General features: G+C 31.9%; 4 protein-coding genes across 4 annotated transcripts; 2 read left to right on the forward strand and 2 right to left on the reverse strand.

Annotated features, from left to right (window-relative positions):
• The first annotated feature begins 2,731 nt into the window (after nt 1-2,731).
• LOC108318676 (ethylene-responsive transcription factor CRF2) lies at nt 2,732-3,775 on the forward strand. The gene has a single exon (XM_017556267.2). It carries the CDS (start codon nt 2,786-2,788, stop codon nt 3,773-3,775), a length of 990 nt encoding a protein of 329 aa, XP_017411756.1. The 5' UTR covers nt 2,732-2,785.
• A 3,811-nt stretch (nt 3,776-7,586) lies between these two features.
• LOC108343915 (mitochondrial carrier protein MTM1) lies at nt 7,587-11,552 on the forward strand. Its single transcript, XM_017582360.2, has 10 exons — nt 7,587-7,887; nt 7,976-8,050; nt 8,125-8,238; nt 9,077-9,136; nt 9,247-9,417; nt 9,494-9,590; nt 9,779-9,870; nt 9,964-10,113; nt 10,846-10,904; nt 11,016-11,552. The coding sequence occupies exons 1-10, from the start codon at nt 7,738-7,740 to the stop codon at nt 11,149-11,151; spliced, it is 1,104 nt and encodes a 367-aa protein (XP_017437849.1). The 5' UTR covers nt 7,587-7,737; the 3' UTR covers nt 11,152-11,552.
• Nucleotides 11,553-13,564: 2,012 nt separating this feature from the next.
• On the reverse strand, nt 13,565-14,619 carry LOC108345178 (arabinogalactan protein 20). Its single transcript, XM_017583759.2, has 2 exons — nt 14,282-14,619; nt 13,565-13,887 (listed from the first exon to the last, which is right to left on the reverse strand). The coding sequence occupies exons 1-2, from the start codon at nt 14,406-14,408 to the stop codon at nt 13,787-13,789; spliced, it is 228 nt and encodes a 75-aa protein (XP_017439248.1). The 5' UTR covers nt 14,409-14,619; the 3' UTR covers nt 13,565-13,786.
• Nucleotides 14,620-17,384: 2,765 nt separating this feature from the next.
• On the reverse strand, nt 17,385-23,905 carry LOC108346107 (tubulin gamma-1 chain). The gene is made up of 12 exons (XM_017585090.1): nt 23,590-23,905; nt 22,784-22,984; nt 22,130-22,241; nt 21,335-21,735; nt 21,045-21,098; nt 20,865-20,969; nt 19,717-19,791; nt 19,581-19,625; nt 19,277-19,405; nt 19,042-19,146; nt 18,892-18,968; nt 17,385-17,646 (listed from the first exon to the last, which is right to left on the reverse strand). Exons 1-11 carry the CDS (start codon nt 23,716-23,718, stop codon nt 18,900-18,902), a joined length of 1,425 nt encoding a protein of 474 aa, XP_017440579.1. The 5' UTR covers nt 23,719-23,905; the 3' UTR covers nt 17,385-17,646; nt 18,892-18,899.
• Nucleotides 23,906-24,374: the final 469 nt, after the last annotated feature.

Below are 24,374 nucleotides of genomic sequence, written 5' to 3' on the forward strand. Positions count from 1 at the left end.
TGATATATTATTTTGTATATGAGTTTACTTTCATGTAGTCTAATAGTATATTTAATTAACTAATTTTATATTATTTAACGAACATTTAAAAATTAGTTACTACAAAAGTTAATAAAATTTATTCATTAATTTATAACTAAATGGTGAATTTTTTATTAAATATTAAAATTTAATTTTATATATATATATATATATATATATATATATATATATATATATATATATATATATATATATATATATGAGATTTGCTAATTTAGGAAGGTTTTTTTAGTTGGTATATTTTAATAAAGTGTACCAAGTTTTAGGTTACAAAAATATAATCATTTAAATAAAAACATACTTTAAATTTAAGAGTATTTTAATAATTTTAAAATTTAATTTAAAAAAAAATAAAAGGTAGTTATTTATCATCATGACTTTATAGTTGTTTTTTAAAATAAAAAAAATGTAGTTATTTATCATTGACTTTATAGTTGTTGCCACATGTATTAGTTATTTTTTTTTAAATAAAAATAAAAGGTAGTTATCTATCATTTCTCACTTCATAGTTGGTGTCACATGTATTAGTTGTTTTAAAAAAATGAGTGGATCATTAATGTTAGGTTTAATCCTTTTCGACATTCCTATTTATGTACGAATGTCTCAATTGGGTCCTCGTTTTCTAGAGTGTATCAAAATGGTCCCTAATTTTGAAAATTGATAGCAATTGAGTCCTTTCCGTTAAGTTGGCTGAACGGCGTTAAAAAAATTGCTGAGTGGATACTGAGATGACGAACGAACGCTCGTCCACCAGCGAACGAACGCTCGTCCATCAGCGAACGAACGCTCGTCCATTCAGCGAACGAACGCTCGTCGACCACCGAACGAACGGTCGTCCAGTGTGGAACGAACGGTCGTCCAACAGTAAGAGGTCGACGAGCGTTCGTTCTCTGGTGGACGAGCGTTCGTTCGCTGGTGGACGAGCGTTCGTTCGCTGGTGGACGAGCGTTCGTTCGCTGGTGGACGAGCGTTCGTTCGTCATCTCAGCATCCACTCAGCAATTTTTTTAACGCCGTTCAGCCAACTTAACGGAAAGGACTCAATTGCATTCAATTTTCAAAATTAGGGACCATTTTGATACACTTTAGAAAACGAGGACCCAATTGAGACATTCATACATAAATAGGGATGTCGAAAAGGATTAAACCTTAATGTTATTTTGGTAACAGATTTCTTTTGGAACTTTTACTTACATTTTTAATAACATATTTTCTTTCTTTTAAAAGTAATGGTTATTATTTCATGGATTCCTCCAAACAGTTAATTACTAATCTCTCATGTGTATATATATATATAATTTTTAAATATATTTTTGTCGTAATTGAACTGAATAATTCTGCATAAATCAGTTGACATATTTGTGATTATTTCAACTAATTTTTAAACTCTTATGGATAATAATCAATTAAAAAATATATAAATTTCAACTTTATTTGGAGTTATGATATTAAAAGGCAGTGCTTATAATAACTTGTTTGCTAAACGCTCTGGTAAGGTTTTCTCAAACTTCTATAACTTCTATAACCATATGTATTGATCACTTCTAAAATTTCACATTTTAACAAAGTTTTACATTAAATCACCAATGTGAATGCTATATGTGAAAAGTTATAATAAAAAGTCTTATTTATTTTATGCAATCACATTCATTTATGAAAATTATATATTCCTAAAACTTATATATTTTTAAAAATATTATAATTAAAATTATTCCTAAAATCATGGATAATAGATAACTACCTTTTTATTTTTAAAAAACAACTAATACACGTGGAAGTAACTATAAAGTCAATAAATAACTACTTTTTATTTTAAAAACAACTAATACAAACTATGGAGGATTATCTTTCTTTGAAATTAAATTTTAAAATTATTAAAATATCCTTAGATTTAAAGTATGTTTTTATTTGAATGAGAAAATTTAAAAAAAGACCTTACATAAATTAACAAACCATATATATATATATATATATATATATATATATATATATATATATATATATATATATATATATATATATATATATATATATATTTATATTTGTGATAAAAAAATAACGAAATTTATTACTATTATAATTAAAAAAGGGAATGCAAATAAATTTAATATTCTTTTAAAGGGTTAAATTAAAAGAATAATTAAATAAAGAATATTAAATTTAAAGAATGTTAATAAAAAAAGGAAAAAATGGTAAATTAATTATTTTAATTTAAAAGAATAGATATTTAAAGGATAAAAGAGGAAAAAAATTGTGTACACCAAAAAAAAGTCCTCTTATAAATAGTATAGTATATAATAGTATATAATATAATATAGATATTATAGAAGTATATATAATATAATATATAATATCTATGAAAATATAGATATTATAGAAGTATATATAATATAATATATAGTATAGATACTTTCCTATTACATTAAATAATATTTTTAATTAAGTTTTAAAAGGTAATATTTTGTAAATTTTAAAATAAAATTGACTTAATTATTTAAAAAGATAAAAGAAACCTTATTTACAAAAAGTTAAAAACAAACCAAATAAATATAAGAAGATAAAAAATTAGAGAACAAGGTAGAGTTTCCCATTTGATAACAACTGAGAAAACATGTTAAAGGATAAAACTATCATAATCTACAACAAATTATATAAAATCCAGGGCAGGAGAGTGTGTGTAACCAAGTACCAGAAAGGAATACCATTCTCTCTCTCTTTAAAATTCTCTGCCTTATATTCACTCCATGGAAGAAGTCAGTTTCAGTGAGGAGAAATTTGTCACTTACAAGCACGTCGACCATGGTATTTTGAATCAAACAGCAAAGGTAGTTCGGATCTCGATGACGGATGCAGATGTCACAGATGATGAAGACGAAGGATTTGTTAAACTTCATAAGACAAAGAAGATTGTGAATGAGATCAGAATAGTGAAGAAGAAACCTTCAACCAGTGTGTCAGTGAAACAACACATTAAAGAGCCTGGTAGAAGAAAGTTTAGAGGAGTTCGTCAAAGACCATGGGGAAGATGGGCAGCAGAAATCAGAGATCCTTTCAAGCAAACAAGAATCTGGTTAGGGACTTATAACACTGCTGAAGAAGCTGCCATGGTTTATGACAAAGCAGCTATTAGTTTCAGAGGTTGTCATGCTCTCACTAATTTTATCAAACCTCCTACAATGGAAGACATACACAAGTCTTCTACCCAGGAAGACATGCCTATGGAAGACATGCACAAGTCTTACACCAAGGAAGACATGCTTACAATGGAAGACATGCACAAGTCTTCTACCAAGGAAGACATGCCTACAATGGAAGACATGCACATGGATGCTGTTTCTTTTGAGTATGGTTGTTATGATGAATCTCAAGGTAGTTGGAGTGGTTTGGTTGAGAATGTGAGTGGTGGGGCTGGTTCAAGTAGAGAGTCTCATCTGTCTTCACCCACTTCTGTGCTGGGACTTCAACATGAGAAACTTGTGCCGGAAGAAGTTTTTGAAACAGAGGGTTTGTTTATAGAAGATCCAAGTTTCGAAGATACTTTCTCTTTTGTAGATTTATATTTACCCTCCATTGATTTCAATTCTGGAATAGATTTTATGGTTGACACTAATGTAAAACCGTCTGATGACGATCGGTGTGATATTTCCCCTCTTGACAATGAGAATTTTCAATCATTCAACTGGGATATAGATAGTTACTTCAATGATCTTTCTTCTCCTAAGACATCTGGATGAAATTTTAGATGGTTTCTTTAGCTATCTCATCAGAGAATGTATGCTTTCAATTTTGTTGTGTAACAAATATTTGGTAATCTTAACCAAGCTTAATTTTCAGTTTTGACTCTTGATCTTTATTAGAAGAATAACATATTTTGATGTTCATATATTAAGTTTGAAGAATAGGGGAAATATTTTTGTTTGGTCATTAGGAGCAGTGTAAAAGGCTGCAAGTTATGCACTAAAGTTTAATTTCACGTGTAGTGTTGGTTGACCATTAAGTATCTCACAGCCACATATCTTTGGCTACACTTTTGGAGGTAAAATTTATTTTCTTTGAAATAAAATAAATATGTTCTTTTTGTCTGACATTGTAACTACAATTTAAATAGGCTAAGTGAAGGTATTAAGCAAGATTAGGTTTCAGAAAAAATGGTTAAAGACATATATATACAAATGTTTATTTGTTAGCTGCACAAATATGAAGATAGTTATAAGAATTTTTGTCAAAGATACTATTCTGCTTTGTCTTTTGTTGAAGAGGACATTAGCTTTGAAGAGGCATGTGGTGAACTGACACCTCACAACTATTAAAAGAAATGATGTAGACCTGAAATAGATATGATAGATGTCGGCATGAGCTGAAGATGGGGGAGTACCAGCATGATCTTTTTAAAAGAATGTGGATGGAATGTAGTAAGAAAAGGTCTATTATGAAACCAAACCAACTTCCAGCACAAAGATTTTGGGTACTAAAGATGAGTCACTTGGACCCATCAACAGACATTGTATTGACCCATTGATTTGAAGAAAAAAAAATATTTATTAGGAAGTAGAAAAGAAACACTGGAATATAACAGAATGCCTTGATTGTCGAGTGGTGTTTCTAGATATATTTACCTTGTGCTCTCTATCTTATACACTAGTGATTTCTTAGCTTTGCCTAGAAAGAAAAAAAGATCACGGTGTATTGGAAAGTGTGGACATTGATCTTAAAATTGTAAGAGAAATAAGAGAATGGTGAGTTTATGGTAAAAATGGCAGCACGCTTATTGAACTGGCTCTAGCTATAAATGACTAATTTTGGGTTTGGTCAAATGTTTAGGGAGAAAAATAGGTTGAGGTTGGTACAGACTTTTTGTTGGTCGGGTGCTTTTGTGTGTACATGTGAAGGAGATGAGATTTAAATGAGAGGGCAGAGCAGAAGAGAAGAGAAGAGAACAGAACAGAGCAAGTTGCATGCCTGTCCACAAACAAAGGGGTGTTCAAAACCAGATTCATACTCATGCAATGTAAAATGCAAAACTGTCATTGGTCCTTTTTCACATACCTTTTACTGTGCCCATAAATTTGTATTGAGAAGATGAAGGGTTAATAATTAATCATGACAGCACAGATTGACAGTGCCCAAGGTAGCACCTGGCCTAGGTCAAAAATTCAAAACGGCATTTTCCATTGTCGTCTAATGCAAAGCAGCATTAAATGGAGAGCATCTCTAATTCCTCCTTTTTCATGCCACTCCTCTGCCATCTCTCTGCTACTCACAACTTGCTTTCTTCTTTTCTCTCAAACTTAGCATCTCAACCAGCAAATACACTCTCATCCTTATTTTCTTCATCTTCATTGAAATACTTGTTTTATAAAAGATGGTTCATAACCAATAGATTAATATTCCATATTTAAACCATTTAGTTAACCAAAATGACGATATTATCCTTTCCGAATTAATAGTTTTTATTTGGAATATGATAAATAACAAAATATCTTCTTTTATTATTTGTTAAATAACACAATATTTATTGCAACTTTTTTCCTCTAACTCAAAAGTAGAGGTGACAAAAAGACTATTACATATGATTTGGACAACTCAGATAGTAAAATATATAGGTTAAGATAATTTCTTTAATCTCAAAGTCTAACACAATCTGTCTTGTTCAGTCTGATAGACCAACCTCATAGATTACTGTGACATCTCAGCATCATTTAAATGCAGACAAAAATGATATATTTAAATAAGTGATCAACTATTCAAGTCCAGTCACACATCAGCTCCTTGCCCAAGAGCTCAACAATCTGGAAACTCCACTAGTGAGATTGTAAAATTTAATTGGTTCTTAAATAGTGAGTTAGCCTAACCCGTCCTATTTTTTATAGGCCAAAATCAAACCAATTAACTCATTTTACCACCTTTACTCAAGTGAAATTTTAATATAATTTTTACTTTAAATAATTTTATCTACTTTGATATTTTTATTTCACAACTAATAATATATAATAAGTTTACTATTAGTTTTTAAACTTTTACACTACATTTTTATTGTATAACAATTTTAATTCCACCATATATACATTTATTTGAACATATCATATTTTAATAAAAAAAAATATGTTTTATGACAAGGAACATTCTATATTCATTTAAAGAAGTCGATTATTATATTTGTATTGCTAAATTAGAGTGAAGAATTTTTTAACATATCAATTAATTTTTATCAGGATGTGTTATTGATTTTTTTCTTTTATATTCTGTTTATAATAATTGCTTATAAATAAAGTATTATTTTAGCGAAGTCTACGTGTATAATAAAACTCAAACCTTATACAATGGTTATGATAAATTTATTCGTAAATAAAAAAATAAGTAAAATAATTTTTTTAAACTATATTTTGCTTTATACAATCTTTGTCATATTAATTTCTTTAAACATGTTTTTTTTTTTCACGGTAGGTATTCTTAAATGATAAAAGAAGAAATATCATTTTTTATGTTTTAAGTTTTTATGAAAATTCAACTAAATAAATCATAATTTAAATAATTTAAATCTATGATAATGGTTATTTAAAAGTAGATGATTGATTATGTTCACTTTTAACATGTGATTTGTTATCATATTCTTAATGTGAGTTCATCATTTGTGATTTATTTACTTATATTTTAATTAGGTAGCTTGTTTTCATTATTTGCTTAATCAACATGTACTTTCAAGTCCCATATAGTATCAATGTTTCATTACATAAAAAATCACATTTTTAACCATATCATATTTTCACTGAAATTAATACCAAATAGCCCTAAGCCCGCTAGGTGTCAACTGTCAAAGAGTTGGCATGGGCTGAGATTTTTCAAATTCAAAATTAGATATAACATAATTTAAAAATGTAATCATATAATAATATTATAATTTATTCATTAATAATTATAAATTAAATTTTAGTTATTAACTATATTGAACTAATTTAATGTATAAAAGTAAAAATTAATTTAATTTATACAATTAAAAATATTAATTAATATATTTAAAATTAAACAAATACTTAATTTTGGTAGAATTGAATTGAAAGTTATTTCTTCCTATCACTATTTTATGTTAATATATCACAATTAGCATGAGGTTATAGTGTAATAGAAATAGTTAACTTAGTGAATATATACACAAATTTGTTTGCACTGATAGCATATTAAAAAAGCTATTTATATAATTTTTTAAATTTGTTATAATAAAATTAAACAGGCTTAAATGAATATTTTTTCTTAGATGAATCATTTTATTATTATAAAATATAAATATAGTATTCATATTTATTTGACAGTAAACAATTTTGTACTCCAGTTAGTAATTTAAAAATACTTTTTTAGAGTAATATTTATATAAGAAAATAAAAGAGTACTATTTATATATCTGAGTATTTTCTATCTTATCTATCAAAATGAAATCATTCAAACATATTTATCTTACAACAAAATATAATTGAATAATATTTTAAAGAAAATAATAGAAGAAAAAAAGAAGTTGTTTGGTTTCTAGATTTTTCGTGTTCGAAAACAGGTTTAGTTTGGAGTCTAAAAGTCCAAACCACACACAGCTGCTTCAGGCTGAAAGCCCATGTGTATTGTTCCGCGCCCTCAAATTGACGCCACGAATCCCTCTTTCTCTCTGCAAGAAGAAACTAAAACCTAAATCATCGTTACGCCGTATCTGATGTTGATTCGGAAAATCACTTCTCAAATGTCACGACCACATATAGAGACCAATTCCGACACCCAACTGAGAATCGAAGAAAGAGCTTTTTCCGCCGCTGGTGCGGCCTTCCTGTCCGCCATTATTGTTAATCCTCTCGATGTCGCCAAGGTATCCATCACTTTTATGGTTTTTGTTAGTAAAAAAAGTTCCAATATAATTGTATGAATGTCATGGTGACATACTACTCTGCTTTCAGACAAGACTACAAGCACAGGCCGCGGGTGTTCCCTACCAGGGTGATTGCCGAATGACACATTTTCATACTAACACGGTAAAGATTCTCTAAAATTTATGTTCTTTAACTGAATTGAGTTTTATACAGTTTTAACTTTTGTTTATTTTCAGAGGCTACAAGATGTTATGTGTCCTGTTTCTGGCTCTCAGCCATCACGGCCATGTCCTTCTGGGTGTTACACTTATAAAGGGACATTAGACGTTTTTTACAAAGTTACACGGCATGTAAGTTGCAAGATTTCACTCCACTCTTGTCAAATGAACCTTCATTTTCTTATTGTGAAAATAGTTATTAGTTAACAGTAGTTATGTATATTGGATTATTTTGTCACAATGGAAAATCAGAAATTTTTACTGTGTCATCCATGAAGACATGTTGTGTAAGTGACATGTTGTGTAAGTGGTCTTGTTCGTGTAATCTTGTTAATTTTGCGAGCTATAAGGTTGGTTTAATAGGAAAAGTTGGAAGAGAGGGTGGAAGAGGATAGGTTGTGAGTTCAACTTTTCCATTAACAAAAAATACTAACAAAACATGATTGTGACAATAACTAATTGCCACTACTGATACACAGGACATTTGGAGATAGAATTAGATTTATATTTTTATGTGTCAAGGTAGTTAACTAGTTATGGTTTTGACAAGGCGCAAAATATGGAAATTTGGTTGATAGTTTAGGCATATAATCCTCTTAGACCTTAAGTTTTTGAAAAAAAGCAGGTTGATAAATTCTCTGCCATATTCAAAGTTGATTAGAATGAAATCATGTTTCTAGGATTGTATGGTGAAGGAGGGGGATTTCTGTGGTATGCCCCTGTTTAGATTCAAATATAACTGATAACTTATGTTTGATTTAAGGCTGAGATGTAGCAAGTCTGCCTATAAGGAACTCTAACCTTAATAGAGTTAAATGGTGAAATGGATTTATCAAACTTGCATGAAGTTTCTGATAATATTACGATAAAATAGTTTGTAAAGGGGTTGCATGTTAAGCCATGTTTTCACAAATACAGTAATTATTCAAGTCTGTATCGAATAGAGGGTTCACATGATAAACTTTTGCAGGAGGGTTTTACGAGATTGTGGAGAGGCACAAGTGCAAGTTTAGCATTGGCTGTGCCAACTGTAAGATATCCTTTTCTGTTCCATGATTTATGGTTTACTTTAAAGGCTGTATATTTTGAGTCTCCTTATATAATATATGTTAATGGTCTGTGTTTTTCTCTGTCATATAGGTTGGAATCTACATGCCTTGTTATGATATTTTACGCAACATGATGGAGGAGTTTACAACAAAGAACACTCCAAATTTAACACCTTATGTTCCATTACTTGCTGGATCAGTTGCTCGCTCATTTGCTTGCATTTCTTGTTATCCTGTAGAACTAGCAAGGACTCGCATGCAGGTAATAATTTTAAATGCTAAAGTTGGGAGTATGTTGAATTTCTATCCTTACTTGTTTTTTTTGTCTCATTCTTTAGGCATTTAGAATAACCCAAAGTGGCAAGCCTCCGGGTGTGTGGAAGACATTGCTTGGAGTCGTTCACCCTGACAAGGGCACGAGTATTTTTCAAAGCTGTTAGTGTACTCTTGGCATCTTTTTTGATTCATCTTTCTCCGTTAATTTGTTAGTTTATGAGTCTGTACGTGATTATTGATTAGGCGTACTTTTCTTCATAAACCTTTCTCATAAATGACCAAGTTTGCTGTTTCTGTTGGACTGTATGATGGCTCTATTTGTCATTCTTATTACTTTTTCTGAACAGTGCATAGGTACCGTTTCTTGTGGACTGGCCTTGGAGCACAACTTTCTCGGGATGTTCCATTCTCTGCTATTTGCTGGTCAACCCTTGAGCCAGTGAGATTTTGTTACATATAATGAGCAAAATGAGGAGTTCATTTTTATTTTTTGTTAAGGGTATTATGTGTTAACAATGAGCTTATTTTACAGATTAGGAAAAACATTCTGGGCCTTGTGGGTGATGAAGCAAGTGCAGCCGCTGTCCTTGGAGCAAATTTTTCTGCTGGTTTTGTCGCTGGAACTTTGGCATCTGCTATCACATGTCCACTAGATGTGGCAAAAACTCGACGACAAATAGAGGTTATTTCTCAAAGCCCTGACTTTGTATAAAATTTCTATTCCATTAATCACTCTACCGTTCCCAAGAAAAGGCAGAAATTTGGACCTTGCATCTTCAAGAAAAGTAACCAACCTAGGTTCTCGTAGAAGGCGACATTTATCATTTAGAAAATACCAGCTAGCTCCTCACTCGAGTCAAACAGCCTGTGTTGCTATTCTGTTTTGGCTTTTAAACCTGTAAGCCAAGCCTCAGAAATCAATCAGAATACTTTATATCAAATAGATTATGTAGTTTATCACAACTTTACTGACTTTTGATTCTTTTTAGAGTGCCCTGCAAGGGGTTGGATGTGCTGTATGTGCATATTTTCACCTGTTCATGGTTGTCATTATGTGAATAATTCTAAGCAAGTTCAACGCATTTAGAATATTTAGCCATTGTTAAATTAAAGTAAGCTCCGTTCATGATGTAGATTAATTTTAAGAGTCGTATAACTGCCCATTTTCCAGCAACTCTAATCTTTAATGAACGGCCAGTAGGCAATTTTATTTACAGGGATAGTTTCCTAATGTAGAATCAACAGGGATATTTTCCCAATGTTTTGGTGTGATTCTCCCCCATCACTCATCGCCATTTTTAAATTTCAATGGGGATACATTTAATTATTTGACACGCATAAAATACATAGTTTGATGACTTGATTCTTCTTTTTGTTTTCTTTCTAAAAAATGGTCTCATTTACATTTTTCCAGAAGAACCATGAAAGAGCGTTAAACATGACAACAAGAACAACATTAGTTGAGATTTGGAGGTATGTACATCTTCCTAAACTTGTTATTGGTACGAATCAACATTACTTTAGAGGTAAATTTTGGACTTAGGCTTGTTAACTGACCTTGGGACTAACACTTTCTTGGGACAGGGATGGAAGATTAAGAGGGCTATTTACAGGTGTTGGTCCTCGCGTATTTCGTGCTGGTCCATCGGTTGGCATAGTTGTCTCCTTTTACGAGGTTGTCAAGTATGCCATACAGCATGCACGTCCCACTTCATCATAGAGTATATTTCTTTGGTGTAGGCTTCTAACTCCAGTTGAAAGTTAGATTAGTAGTTAATTACATTACATCCAAGACAGCAGTCTCATGCCCAATGAATCATGATCCTGATTTTCAAGAACTCAGCTCAAGAGGCAACAGAACAGACGGTATAATTGTAGTCCCCCCTTGTATACGTTTGGCATATAATTTTGATCTCATTTGCAACACAGAAGAAAAGTTAATAAATGCCTTTGTACGAATGGTACAGTTTGATCAGCAAGTTGATTAACTTGCACATAGAAAATAGGTTTTGTTTTATTGAATTGGAACTCACGATTTTTTGTACTTTATGAATGATCACAAGCCCAATTCATTAACTTATATGGGCTAAGATTCTTTCGGAATATCCATTTCTTAGACAATTATTTTTGTAAACTAGAGCACTTTTATAAGGAAATCCTATAAACTAAGAAACAAACTAGGACAAAGCAATGCCATTTAAAATGATTCAGCTGTACTAAAATGTTGTGTATTGCAACTACGTAATGTATCTACAGGTCCTTTTTTTAGATGTATCCTTTCTCATTCTGAGTTTCTTGGATCTTTTGTTTACTGCATTGTTATAACACAAATTACATCTAAATGAGTAAGGGAGAATATTCATGCGATGATTTCCCAGATATTAAACTTACAAACTGGGAAAAATCAACCATTCAGCAAAACTTATTTCTAATAATTTAACAGTAGTGATGTTTCTAACCACTTGCAGAAATGAATTTTTTTCAAAATACTAACTATCCAAGAATTACATTATGTAATATTGTCAAGTTTTCAAGTTTACCAGATTCGTTAGATTCTTGATTGTAGATTACGTCAGAGTGATTTGAATTATCACAAATAAAAGGACTGGGTATTATGAGTTTTATATAATTTTCTAAAATATTTGTATTAAAATTTTATCTTGAACCAAAGTTTCTTACCATAGGAAGTTATTGCGTGGTGTAAATCAATTATGAGAGATTTTAAAATCTTAGTGTATCAATAGAACGAATCAACATGCAATTATGAAGAAAAAAACATACGTAATTTACATAATTGGCAATGGAAAGGATGACGGTTTTTAGTGTTTGGGTGAGCATGTGTAAAAATGATTTTGTAAGACTAGTTTTAGTGCTAATTAATTGTGAAGTAAAATATTTGTCTGAACATATTTATTCTAAAAACATGAACAATGCGTGTTTTCGGTTCCTTAAAATATAATTGAATGTAAGTTTAATCATCACAAAAACTTACTATGTTTTTGTAACAGTAGGGACCGAACCAAACAGGCAGGACGTCCACGTAATCACAATGGACCCAACAAACTACCCTTCTGCTTACCATCAGGAAGGGTTGGGCGTGGTAGGCCGGACGCCTATACGTCCACGATCACGCCCATACGTTCACGATCACGCAACCTTACCGCGTGCCACCTGTAGAAACAACAACTCACATGAAGTCGGCCGGCCATACCGCTAACCAACCGGGTAGCCTGTATGGGCCGGTCGGTCATAACTCCAAACCTCGCGAGACCGGCCGGCCACATCGCTAATTAACTAGGTTTAAGGTAAGTAGTGGTTAAAAACTATTGGGCTGAATTTAGGCCGTGATTAACTTTTCACTAATCCCAAGCCGATGACGAAAACTATAAATACAGATCCAGGGTGAGTGGTAGATAGGTTGCATTTATTGCATATTTATTACTGTTCGATAGAAAAAGTCATTGCTCTCAAACTGACTTTGGCATCGAAGAATCTTTCGCAGGTCTCCCACCCGCACACAGAGGAGAAAATTGAGGAGACGAAGAGTCGGACATACGGAATACGAGTAGGGAAGGACGTAGAGACATTAGACGACGCAGTCCCACACATCCGAAACAGTTTTCTTATCACTATATTTATCCAGACCTTAAATCTACTTTAATCTTTTATCAAATTAATAGTAGAATTCAATATAAATTTTTGAATCTAAAAACAAAGTTGCTTAAACTTATAATTAAGTATTTAATTTAATATGAGCCCAACAATGTGTTTTGGTTTAGAATTTGGGTGATGATTTTTCATGTGACGTCACCAATTTATTTCAAAGCAAACCCATGCATTTTGGGCATAATATTTTTGCTCAATCACCATCAACCCACGTATGTCAGACTTTTCACGTCAAATTATTTGAAAAGCTTAATGTGTAGTTTATTGTCCACAAAAAAATTCAAATCAAAACTATGAAACAGTGCGAAGTTAGCATTATATCCTCCATCAACTAGAACATGTATGCCACTAATTAATTGGAGGAGGATTTGAAGAATATTTGCAGCCACACCCAACAAAAAGGTATGTAGTGTTGATTTGTTAATTATTACAATAATAAAGAAGAAAAAAGATGATGACGATGATGATGGTGTGGTGAAACACTATTTCCTCCATTAACAATCATCCAACGTTGACAAGAAACTAGCAAAGAGATAACAGAATATAAAATGGTGGCGTTAGAAGAGAAAAGTAGAGAAATTAAAAAAAACCACTCACTATAACATCCTTATCCATGCTAATACATTCAACCTGAACAAGCTCCTACTATGTTCAATTCGTATGAAAAACAGTTACAGACATATAATTCATCAGAGCTGATGAGAAAACGCATCAAAGGGGTGGATGAGGTAAGTCAGCACCAGCGCCACAAGCATCAGTATATATGCAATTCCTTGGTCTATCGAAGTACCTGAACATATAAATACCCAAAAACCCAACAAAAACATCAGCTAAAAACAGACACCACATTCACCAACTGTCATGTCATGTCATGCAAACTAAATTGGAACACAAATGTCACTGTGTTGTTGACATTAATTTCATAATGACAACTGACAACTATGGTGAACAAGTACATGTAAGATAATTCAGGGACCATCTATGGATCTAGATTTCCTCAACTAAATTAGATTCCAACATCTACTTCTTCCACATCGGAAAGATCAAATTCAACCAAGAGCTGAAATGGAGCACAGCAGTTTCTTAGAGACATGTAAAAATTTCAGTATTGAATGTAACACTACATTGCTGATTCTTTCACATGGAGAAGGGATGATTTTTCAAAGTAGGAATGAGAGAATTACCATCACTGGAAGGAGCAGGAGCAGGAGCATGGGAAAGAGACTGTGCTTCAAGAACAGCAGGTGAGAAAATGGCAAAGATAAAAGTATAGATCGCGAAAACTTCAGAAGCTGCTCTGAAAAAAGCCATTTTTGTTTCAAAGTTTCAGTAACAGAAAACGAAAAGCAGAAAGAGGTTAATATGTGTTGAATATAAAGTGAAATGGAGAAAGTTTGATATGAAATAATAAGAGTTAAATATGAAATATGATGGCATCTTTGTAGGGATTTGAGTGTCTCTCTTCATTCTCTTTAGTTGTAATGGGACCACCTATCACACATCTTTTCTTCTGTTATTTTGAAATCGATCAAAGAAGGCCATGTGCTACTTTTTTATTCTGTTTTCTCTCTCTCTCTCTCTCTCTCTCTCTCTCTCTCTCTCTCTCTCTCTCTCTCTGTCTTTTTTATTTTCTTGCTCTTACATTTTGTTGCCACATCTTCTATGCTAAAACAAAGTAGAATATACTTTTTAATTTCTTGGATTCTTTTATCTACCAATTTTAATTTCAGGAAAGTGATATTGAAAACATTTTTTTATACAATTAATTGACCATTATTATCTAAATCAATAATGTTTTGACTAGGAATTAAATAAATAATAAGTCAAGTACTTGAACAGTTAATATTAGTTGTTTTTTTTTTTATATTCGTTTTTCACAACTTTGACTAGATAAAATTAGGGATGTAAATTGGACAATGTGAGTTTGATTATTACATTTTTTTAAGTAAAAATTTATTCAGATTCTCATTTCTATAATTATTAGATATGATATTTTCGTTTTATCTTGGTTTCCATCGTGTATTCATATTTAATAAATTTTAAATATTAATTAAATATTTTTTTCACAAAAAGAATCACGGCTAATAAAATACGGTATTATTAATTATTTAATGTATAAGAGACACATGTAGAGTTTATGTTATTAAATACTTAGAATTAAAATGCCTTTTATGTGAAAAAAAATCAAATTTATGTTTTAAAAACTATTTAATTTAATAAAATTGAAATTTGTGTTTTTTCAAGGGTAATATACTGTTTGAATAAAATCACACGAAAAGAAAAAATATATATTTTAAAAATCTAAATGAACTTTGTAAATATTCAACACATCGAACAATAGTTGAAACATAATGAACAATTATGTGACAAAAGAAGGAAATAAATTTTTTTTAAATAAAATGAAAAAGAGAATAACGAAAGTAAGTTTAAACTAGAAATATTCTAATAATTTAAAATGTAGATAAGTATGAAAATATCTATAGAAATAATAATACATGAAGACCAGGTAGATACCACATGCTCATTTTCATGCTAATTTCAAAGACAAAGTATTAGCTATATCTATATGCACATACGCAATCAATACAAAATTATTCATCAAAATCGGGATGGACTTGGATAATACCATTCCTAATAATAATACATATCTCTATTTTATGAACTTAGAAGGTTTGGATTACAGCAACAATTCATTTGGCAGTTTGGAATTTTCTACGACAATGGAGATGTTCATTATAATTTTACTGGACTAACTACAATTCTTATGTTTGAGTTGTATAAATAAATAAAATGTGGAATTGCAATTTTAGTTAAATTTCAATTCCAAATTAATGGGAACTTTGGTGAGATAATAATGTGTAGTGTTAGATATAGTTTGAATAAAACAAAATTAATTTAGGTAGCGAGGATGACTTCGAGGATCATGAATGTGCTGTGAGTTTATAGTTTAGGCTTTTAAAAAAATGAAAACTGGTGAAATAGAAAGTCCTTAAAAATATGAATTATCTTATTTCTTAGGGCTATATGTGACGGAAAAGAAAGAGGAATAAAAAGTTTTGGTTTGATGATTTGATGGACCACGAATTGATTGATATTTTGAATGGAAAGTTTGGTGGGCCAAAGGTTTAAAGAGATGGCCACAAAATGTTGTATTGGTTGTATGATCTTTAGAAGACGATAAGCAAAGAGCAAAAATGGAGATTATGTTTGAAGATGAACAAAATCCCTTGTTTAAAGATGAACACAACATGAAAACAGAACATCCCATGTGTTCATGAATCATGATATGACCTCACACCACATTTAATCCTTTTTTTCTCCGATGCATTAACTACTTTCTTGTCCCATTCCGATCCAACATTTACCACCTAAACATCTCTTTAATACAAAAGACAACAATTCGTTAGTTAGATATAATAATGTACATCTCAAGATTAAGAATTTTATTTCCCCAAAGGAGAAGCTTAGAGGAAAAAAAGGGGGGTTTGGGACCTGTGAAATCATTATTCAGAATGTTTAATAACAACATTTTGTGTTCTTGTTATCAAGCCATAAACGTACGTTTGTAAAATTACGTCCTTTGTGTTCAAATTACATAAAAATTACCACCGCAACAATTCAAACCGATGGATTAATTTGTTTTAGATTTTAATAAAATTATTTCTCACAAAAATCAATTTTAAATAAATAATGTTGAAAATATGTTTTTGGTTAATAAAATAACCGTATTTATTTGGCTTGCCAAATCTTAAGTCCAAAATAAATTCTTCAGTAAAAATTGTGAAAAAAAAAATAGAAAATAATTATTCGAATGTCAAGTGTATCCGGCCTAACTTTGACACCAAGGAAAAAATTAATGATTTATGTAGGCCAAGAACAAGACATTTTTTCGCTGATCACGTTAGCTATTTTACCAAGTGCAATGAGAGTTTTGTTCTGTTCAAAATTAGGATTATTTAAATGTAAAAACGGTTTTTTCTTAGTTGGCAAACTGATTTTTCGTTGCACAACATTTGTTTGATCTGTTACCAAATGAAGTTTTGTTGTCTTAGAGCGCATCCATTCATTTGTTTTTTTTTTTCAGCAAGTCACTTTCTCTAATTTATTAGTAGACAAACGCCACAGGTCACTGTGTCGATAATTGAAGAATCCAAAGCAATTCAAAGGGGACCGTATAAGAGATGAATCTCTCACCACGTGAATGGTGTAAATCTATGGCCACATTATTTAAAATATTTCAAGATTCATGTTAAAGCAACAGCAAAATTACCAAACAAACACGCCAGATCCAGATAATGAAACTAAGTTCCTTGATTCTCAACATTTAAATGACCATCCAACAAACCATTTACATTGCTAAAAATTAATCAATACAGAGAGATTCTGTACTCAATCTCCCTTGGGCACAAAATGATTAGCAAACAAATACAAACCAAAATAATCACACCGCAAACCAGCTCATACCCCTAAAATGGTAGAAAACTTCATTGGAAACCTTGTTGATCTTACACAACAATCCTTTCCTTTTTTTACGCTTCACTTCTGGTACCTGCAATGATTTGGTTCAGGCTCGTCACTTTTCTATCAAGTATTCACAAGATTCCCAAAAGATGTGGTTTTTCCTATTTAAGAAATTCTCCAAATATTGGACTTCAAGTGAAAATAAGTTACTGTGATGTGACACTTTTTTGTGCACTGACAGCATAAAGTGTCATTGTCAGTGAATCAGATATTCAAATTTCAAATCGATATATTTAGAAATCGTTCACTGTAAAATTCCCATTTTCAAAGTCGAAACTCTAAAAAGATGACTAGCAAGTTGGAGTAATAGGACAATATAAGCTATTACACTAAATCACTACACTAGGACATGTATTTTTCAATGGGTGCGAAAAAGATCTCATAAAGTACTTTAAATGCAATAATTTAAAAATTACTTGATACACAATCGCACGTTATGAATGGAATAGGTATAAGGATATCTATGACACCCTGCTCAATCAAATGAACTAGACTCCCTTAACATCATCCCACAATTTTATTTGAACATCTAATATATTGCTTAACATATCTTTAACTAGAGTGCATAACAAAATTATGCAAAATTTAATATGCAAACATAATCATCATGATAGTATTTGGATGTTCCAGAAACCACGCCAGACGGGGAGAGAAAAGATGTGATGGGGCAAGGTAGATTGGAGAAAATAACACGGAAAAGAAAGTTTTATTCTTATGGAAAATAGACCCAGAAGCTGCACATTTCTGTACCAAGCACTAAATTTACAGTTCACAGGGCAAAAGACACTACAGGAAGAAAAGCAGACCAAAAGATTTCACTTGGCTGATTGAACCTACGAGGTCGACATTTAAAGTTATCCAGATTTAACATTCAATATACAAATAAAAGTATTTAGAGGAAAGAAATAATTTTTCTTGAAATTTGAAAATATGGGTATTTAATTTTTAAGAAGAACAAAATATTTTTTATATAAAATAGTAAAAGCAGTTTATATAAAAAAATGGAGATTTGAAGGAGGAACAACAGAAACTTTAATGCAAAAGAGAACATTGCAATTAATAATTCGAGGATTTCAAATAATATAACAAATAAGTGCTAAATAACGGTAAAACCACATGTCACAAGGAGAAAAAGAATAAAGTAAGAAATATTCTTGTCCAAAAATGTGAACTTAAATTTATAAAGTGGATGTCCTATTTATCTTTCTAGAGAAGGAAAGTAAAACCAAATCCAGAAACTTAAAACCTAAATTATAGCCTAATCATAGCTTACATGGTTTTTCATGCTACTGATTTTGGATCCAATGATCCTGCAGCATTGCCTTCTCCCGTTAGCATGTTGTTTGGATCCTAAACCAGAAGAAAAAAAATTAGCAGTTCGCAAGATGTGCTTAAAATGGTAAGACGGTTGTAGAGAACCTACCTCCATTCCCCATTTGATATAATCTGGAGACTCACAGGCCTTATATTCATCAACCAAACTCTCAATTATGTCCCTTGATTCATCAAATTCTGAGAGGTCATTATCCTGTCCATTTTTTATTGATGTCAGTCATCACATGATATGTCAAGTATTAGGTGAAGATGCTACAAGCCAAAGAAGTATTCAAAAGCTCCAGATTTATATCAGATTATGCAAATGAAACTGTCACACTTACGGCAAACATTGGGAACTTCCTGTACGCGTCTATAAAGGCTTGTTTCTTTCTCAACTTCTCATACTGGCTCAGAGTTTTACTGAAAAGGTGACGGATGCTAGTATGGCTTGCCAGCATAAGGCCACTGACCTACCAAATGCAGCACCTATAGGTTATTTCATAGCCCGATTTATTGTTTTTTAACCTCAACGAAATTCTTAAAAAAGAATACATACAACGATCTTTCTCCATTATAATAAGGTAAAGAAAAGCAGAGAAGTAAGATAAGCATCAAAAGACTGAAATAAAAGGATGAGAGTCTTACCCTATGTGCAGTTTGAACATATGGAGACTTCCTTGATAGAGCAACCTACCAGGCATGCAGGAATAAAGAAATATCAGATTGTCATGAAACTAAATATAAGCAAAATTACCCAAACACCACTTTAATTTGCGCAGACCTGAATACTTGCAGGACCCCACTCAATAAAGTTAACTAGTTTTCTTTCACGTATCCTCTGCAAACTTTCATGAACCTAAATCCATGGAGAAAGATAAAATCACGACATAGTATAATAGCTCTGTTCAAATATACACATACTAGATATATGATACTTTATGATAACAAATCGATCTTGGCAAGCGGGAACTTGATGAAAAACTTCCAAAAATACACAAATCAGTACAAAACTAGAAATGCTCTCCCATCCAGAGGAAGGTTAATATAATTTTATTAAAAAAGTACTTTTAATTTTTCAATGTATTTTTACTAAAGTACAGAAGTGCTAAAGATTTTACGTGATAGAATGATAGAACAACAAGTAAGAAGTATAAAAAATGATATTGAACATCAAAATCACATATAACAGTCATAGACTTGCTGTATCAGAGACGAAAACCTCCAACAGAGAATCCTTCATGTTATTTAAATGTATACTCAGGATAATGTTAAGAAGTGAATTTTAAGCCCAACTCAATTCCACAAAACCGACTTATAAGATAAGATTTGTATACATTTAATATTGTGAATTGGCATCCCTCATGCTAAGATATATATCTTACTTGGATAGACTCTAACAATGGCTCTAATACCATGTTAAGAAGTGAATTTTAAACTTAATTCAATCCTACAAAACTGACTTATAAGATAAGGTTTGTATTCATTTATATATTGTGAATTGATCTTATCTCTGGTCGATGTGAAATTTCCAACATATACAAAATTTATATCCAACAGTTTCTAATACAAAACCAACTACTAGCAGTTGTTTTCTACAGATAACTGCCATCTTGAACTTGTAATACATAATACAGAAGTAATTTCTAATGCGTCTGTTTCTTACACATAATTGTCTTTACTGTCCCTGACTATCAGTTCCTATAACAGAAGAAGCAAAACATTTAATTTAAATAGAAGCAGAAAAGTTAGCAAATAGCATAAACACACATAAATATGTCTCTTTGTATTAAAAACATAGATTACACAACAGGTATAAACAAACAGTTAGCAAATAGCTGCCGAGATGATTTTCTGTTTATAACTTGGTTTCAATTAACAAAACAGCGAATTTCAGAAGTATTGATAATACTGCAAAATTATTCTGCTTACCTGAGTTGGATCAACCTCTCCTTGGATGATATTCAGAATTGATATGTATTTTGCTTGGCTAGCATCTTTGGTCCGAGCATAAGATGAGACCATAATATTCTTTGCCTGCCATGAATATAATTGTCAGTAAAAAACATAGCCATTCACTTTGAAGCTTAACTGCTGAGGAAGTCATAATACCTGTAGAAGTCTTCTCATAACATCAAGTACAGTAGTCTTACGAATTACATTAGCCTGCAAGGAAGTATCATCAATTTTTTCAATGTTTCTCTGGAAGTGTTACAGGCAAAATCACTTTCATGAGCAATGGGTGTATACACCAATCAGATTACGAGAGAGTAAAACAGGGGGGAAGAGATGAATTCATAATTTCTGTGCTGATCTTTACATGTTAAGACACAAATTTGTGTGAAAACTTCATGCTCCAAAATCAACTTTTTTTTTTGGAAAAAAAATGGCAGTTATCTCACCTGACGTTCCACTGTCAAAGGTGTATATCCTGTCATTAGGAAATGGCATCTCGGTGTTGGAATCAAAGAGGCAAGAAGGCCAACCAAGTCATTATTCATGTACCCTGGATAACGAAGAGTTGTTGTACTTGCAGACATAACAGTAGAAACTAAGGAATTTGTTTGAGCAAATGTAGGGTTTGATAAATGAAGCCGTTCCACAGCAATTCTATTTAGTGCAGTATTGTCAAGAACTACAACACAGTCAGCATTAAGTGTCAGTCTCTTGAGTGTCAAAAGTGAATTGTATGGCTGGACCACCACATCACTTGTCTCCATTTGGTTAGGAAACACACTGTATGTCTGAACTAGTTTTTTGCTGTAACGGTCATTCAGAGTCTCCAACAAGTATGAGCCCATACCTTCACACAAGCAAGGAAGTGTACTCAGTACACAAGATAGATTAAAAATAATTATAATAAAACTACAGGTGAGGCATACTTGAGAAATCTCAAAAAACTTTCATCTTGAACATGTAGAAATTTCAAAGGCAAATAGGAATTTCAACCACTGTATTATAAGCAATTTTAGCCCGAAAAAAGCTAAAAGGTGGAATGTTCAATTTCCCCTCTTAAGTGTACAATTAATTGAATGTTTAGTTTAATAAAGTGTATGAAGCAGGTCCAGATTCAGTCGATCATATCACAAATCTTTTACTTTTTCAGATGTAGCCGATAAACAAATGCTCAAATAAGAAAAGGGGAAACTGAAGAAACTTTAAAAATTCTTTCCAGCAAAGATGAGAGGAAATGACACCTGAGCCTGTTCCTCCAGCAATTGAATGACAAAGAACAAACCCCTCAAGACTGTCACTGCCATCTGCTTCTCTATCAATCATGTCCATTATTTCTTCTTCAACATGTTGTCCCTGGACAGATACTAACAACCGTATTAGTTAAATAACAACTTTGCTACTTGCATACCAAGATCTTCCAAATGTTAAAACAGTCAAAATGATCTCTGTGGTAGACTTGTCCAGGGTGATCATTTGTAAAGTTGGAAAAGCGTAAATCAAGTTCAGTGTAAACTGCGTATGTATAAGGCTGACAGCATCAGGTCAAACCATCTGAGACCTCGCTAGTTATAGAAAACAAAAACAAACGTTATGCATGTCTAGATGTTTGGCCTACAACATTACATGATTTTGTGAAGCAATATTTTTAAACAACAATATAGTGTCAGTTTGTGCTTCAAGAAACATCACAGACATTGAAATGTATGTCCTTCACTGGAAAGTGCAATAATTGATGTCCCAACTTTAAAACAGACAAGAACTCTGATGACCATGACACAAGTCTACAATAATTTATTGCTAAGTATTGCAAAAGTTATTGGAAGTAACAAAGACACAGAGTAAATGAATGGTTAGAAAATCTTAATTACAAAATGCTCCAGCAAGCAGTAACAGACCTGATCATATCCACTGGCCCAATTGTTTCCTGCACCACCTCCATGATCTGAGACAAAAATGTTCTCATGATTGTAGAGATTTCGATAGTCACTGTTTTGAATTCCATTAATCACTCTTGGTTCCAAGTCAATCAGGAGAGCTCGTGGTATATAATGCTGATCGTCAGCTTGGTAGAAGAAAACGTCTTTCCGATCACCTCCCTGCAGCATTCTGATTAATATAAGCAAATGCAGAACTAACAGCCACCAATCACAAGATGAGTAACGGCGCATAATATTTTGATTGCTTCTAAGAATTCATGCCACTAATCAAAATTCATAGTTAAATCAAGTTCACATAAAAGTGGAAGCAAGAAACCTTAGCACATACAATTTTGAGGACTCATGGCAACTAGCAACTTAGCATGCCAGCCACATAAAGACATAAAAACAAAATGCTCAGACAGCCAAAACTCAAAGGTAATGATCCCCAGTTCCCCATTTTGAAAATAACGTAAGAGAAGGAGAAAAAAAAAAGATACTTATATGCCTTCTCCCTAACAAGAAAAATGGCACTACTCCCAAGTCCAGAATTAACAAAAGTTCAACAGAGACCAAAGGTGGACCCTGGAGAAGTGAGATAAACGCAAATATGGCGAAATTGGGTAAATATCTAACATCCTGAGACACGCATATCCACGGAGTGGACACCCCAACTAACAATTGACGAACATTCCCGGTCAAACGCAGGACAGAGGGTATTAGCCTAAGAATGAAGGCACGGTGTTTTGAAAGACCGAAACAAAAATGGAGATTTGAAATTGAACCTGAGTGGCGAAGTCTTCGAGGATGCCGTCTTTGCTGATACCATGTTCGAGGCAGAGTTGCTTCCAGAACTCCATGCCGATCTGATTCCCGCATTGGCCAACCTGAAGAGTGATGATTTCCCTCGGCATTTTTGCGGTGGTAGCTAGGGTTTGGTGGCGGGGAAGACTCTTTTTTTCAAAAACAAAATGACCTTCAAATCAATTCAAAATTATGCCTTCGTTCGTTCCAATCTTCCTTTCCCCTTTTGTTTTTGTTTTCTCAACACTCACTTCACTCACACACTCATCAATATACTATTCTACATTTCCTTTTTATTTCTTCACTCACTTAGATTACTTTTTCTTTTTATACTTTTCTATAGATATTTGCGTTTTTTGTATGTTGAAAATATAAATACTTTACTAGTAATGAATGAAAATAAATTTAAAGTGGCTATTATAAAAAAATGAATATACATATAAATTTAGTAGTTAAGTACTGTTGGAGACTTTTATTAAACTATTAGATATAAAACTCCTTTTTTAAAAGAAATATTTGAATAAAGCATGAATAGGGTCAAGTTTATAAAGACCGATCAAATTTATCTTATTTTATTGAAATCAAAGCAAGCCATAATAATAATGGATAAGAAAAAGGAGATCGAATAGGATTTGAATTTAAAGAAATTAAGAAAGATAAAACAATGAACAAAATACAGACTCGGTCGCAATAAAATAATTTAACATTCTTGCTCAAAATGTAATTTTCGATTTTCTACGGCAACCATTTGAGAAAAAAACTCTTT

This window comes from Vigna angularis, chromosome 6 (assembly GCF_016808095.1).
Source record: "Vigna angularis cultivar LongXiaoDou No.4 chromosome 6, ASM1680809v1, whole genome shotgun sequence".
NCBI classification, from domain to species: Eukaryota; Viridiplantae; Streptophyta; class Magnoliopsida; order Fabales; family Fabaceae; genus Vigna; species Vigna angularis.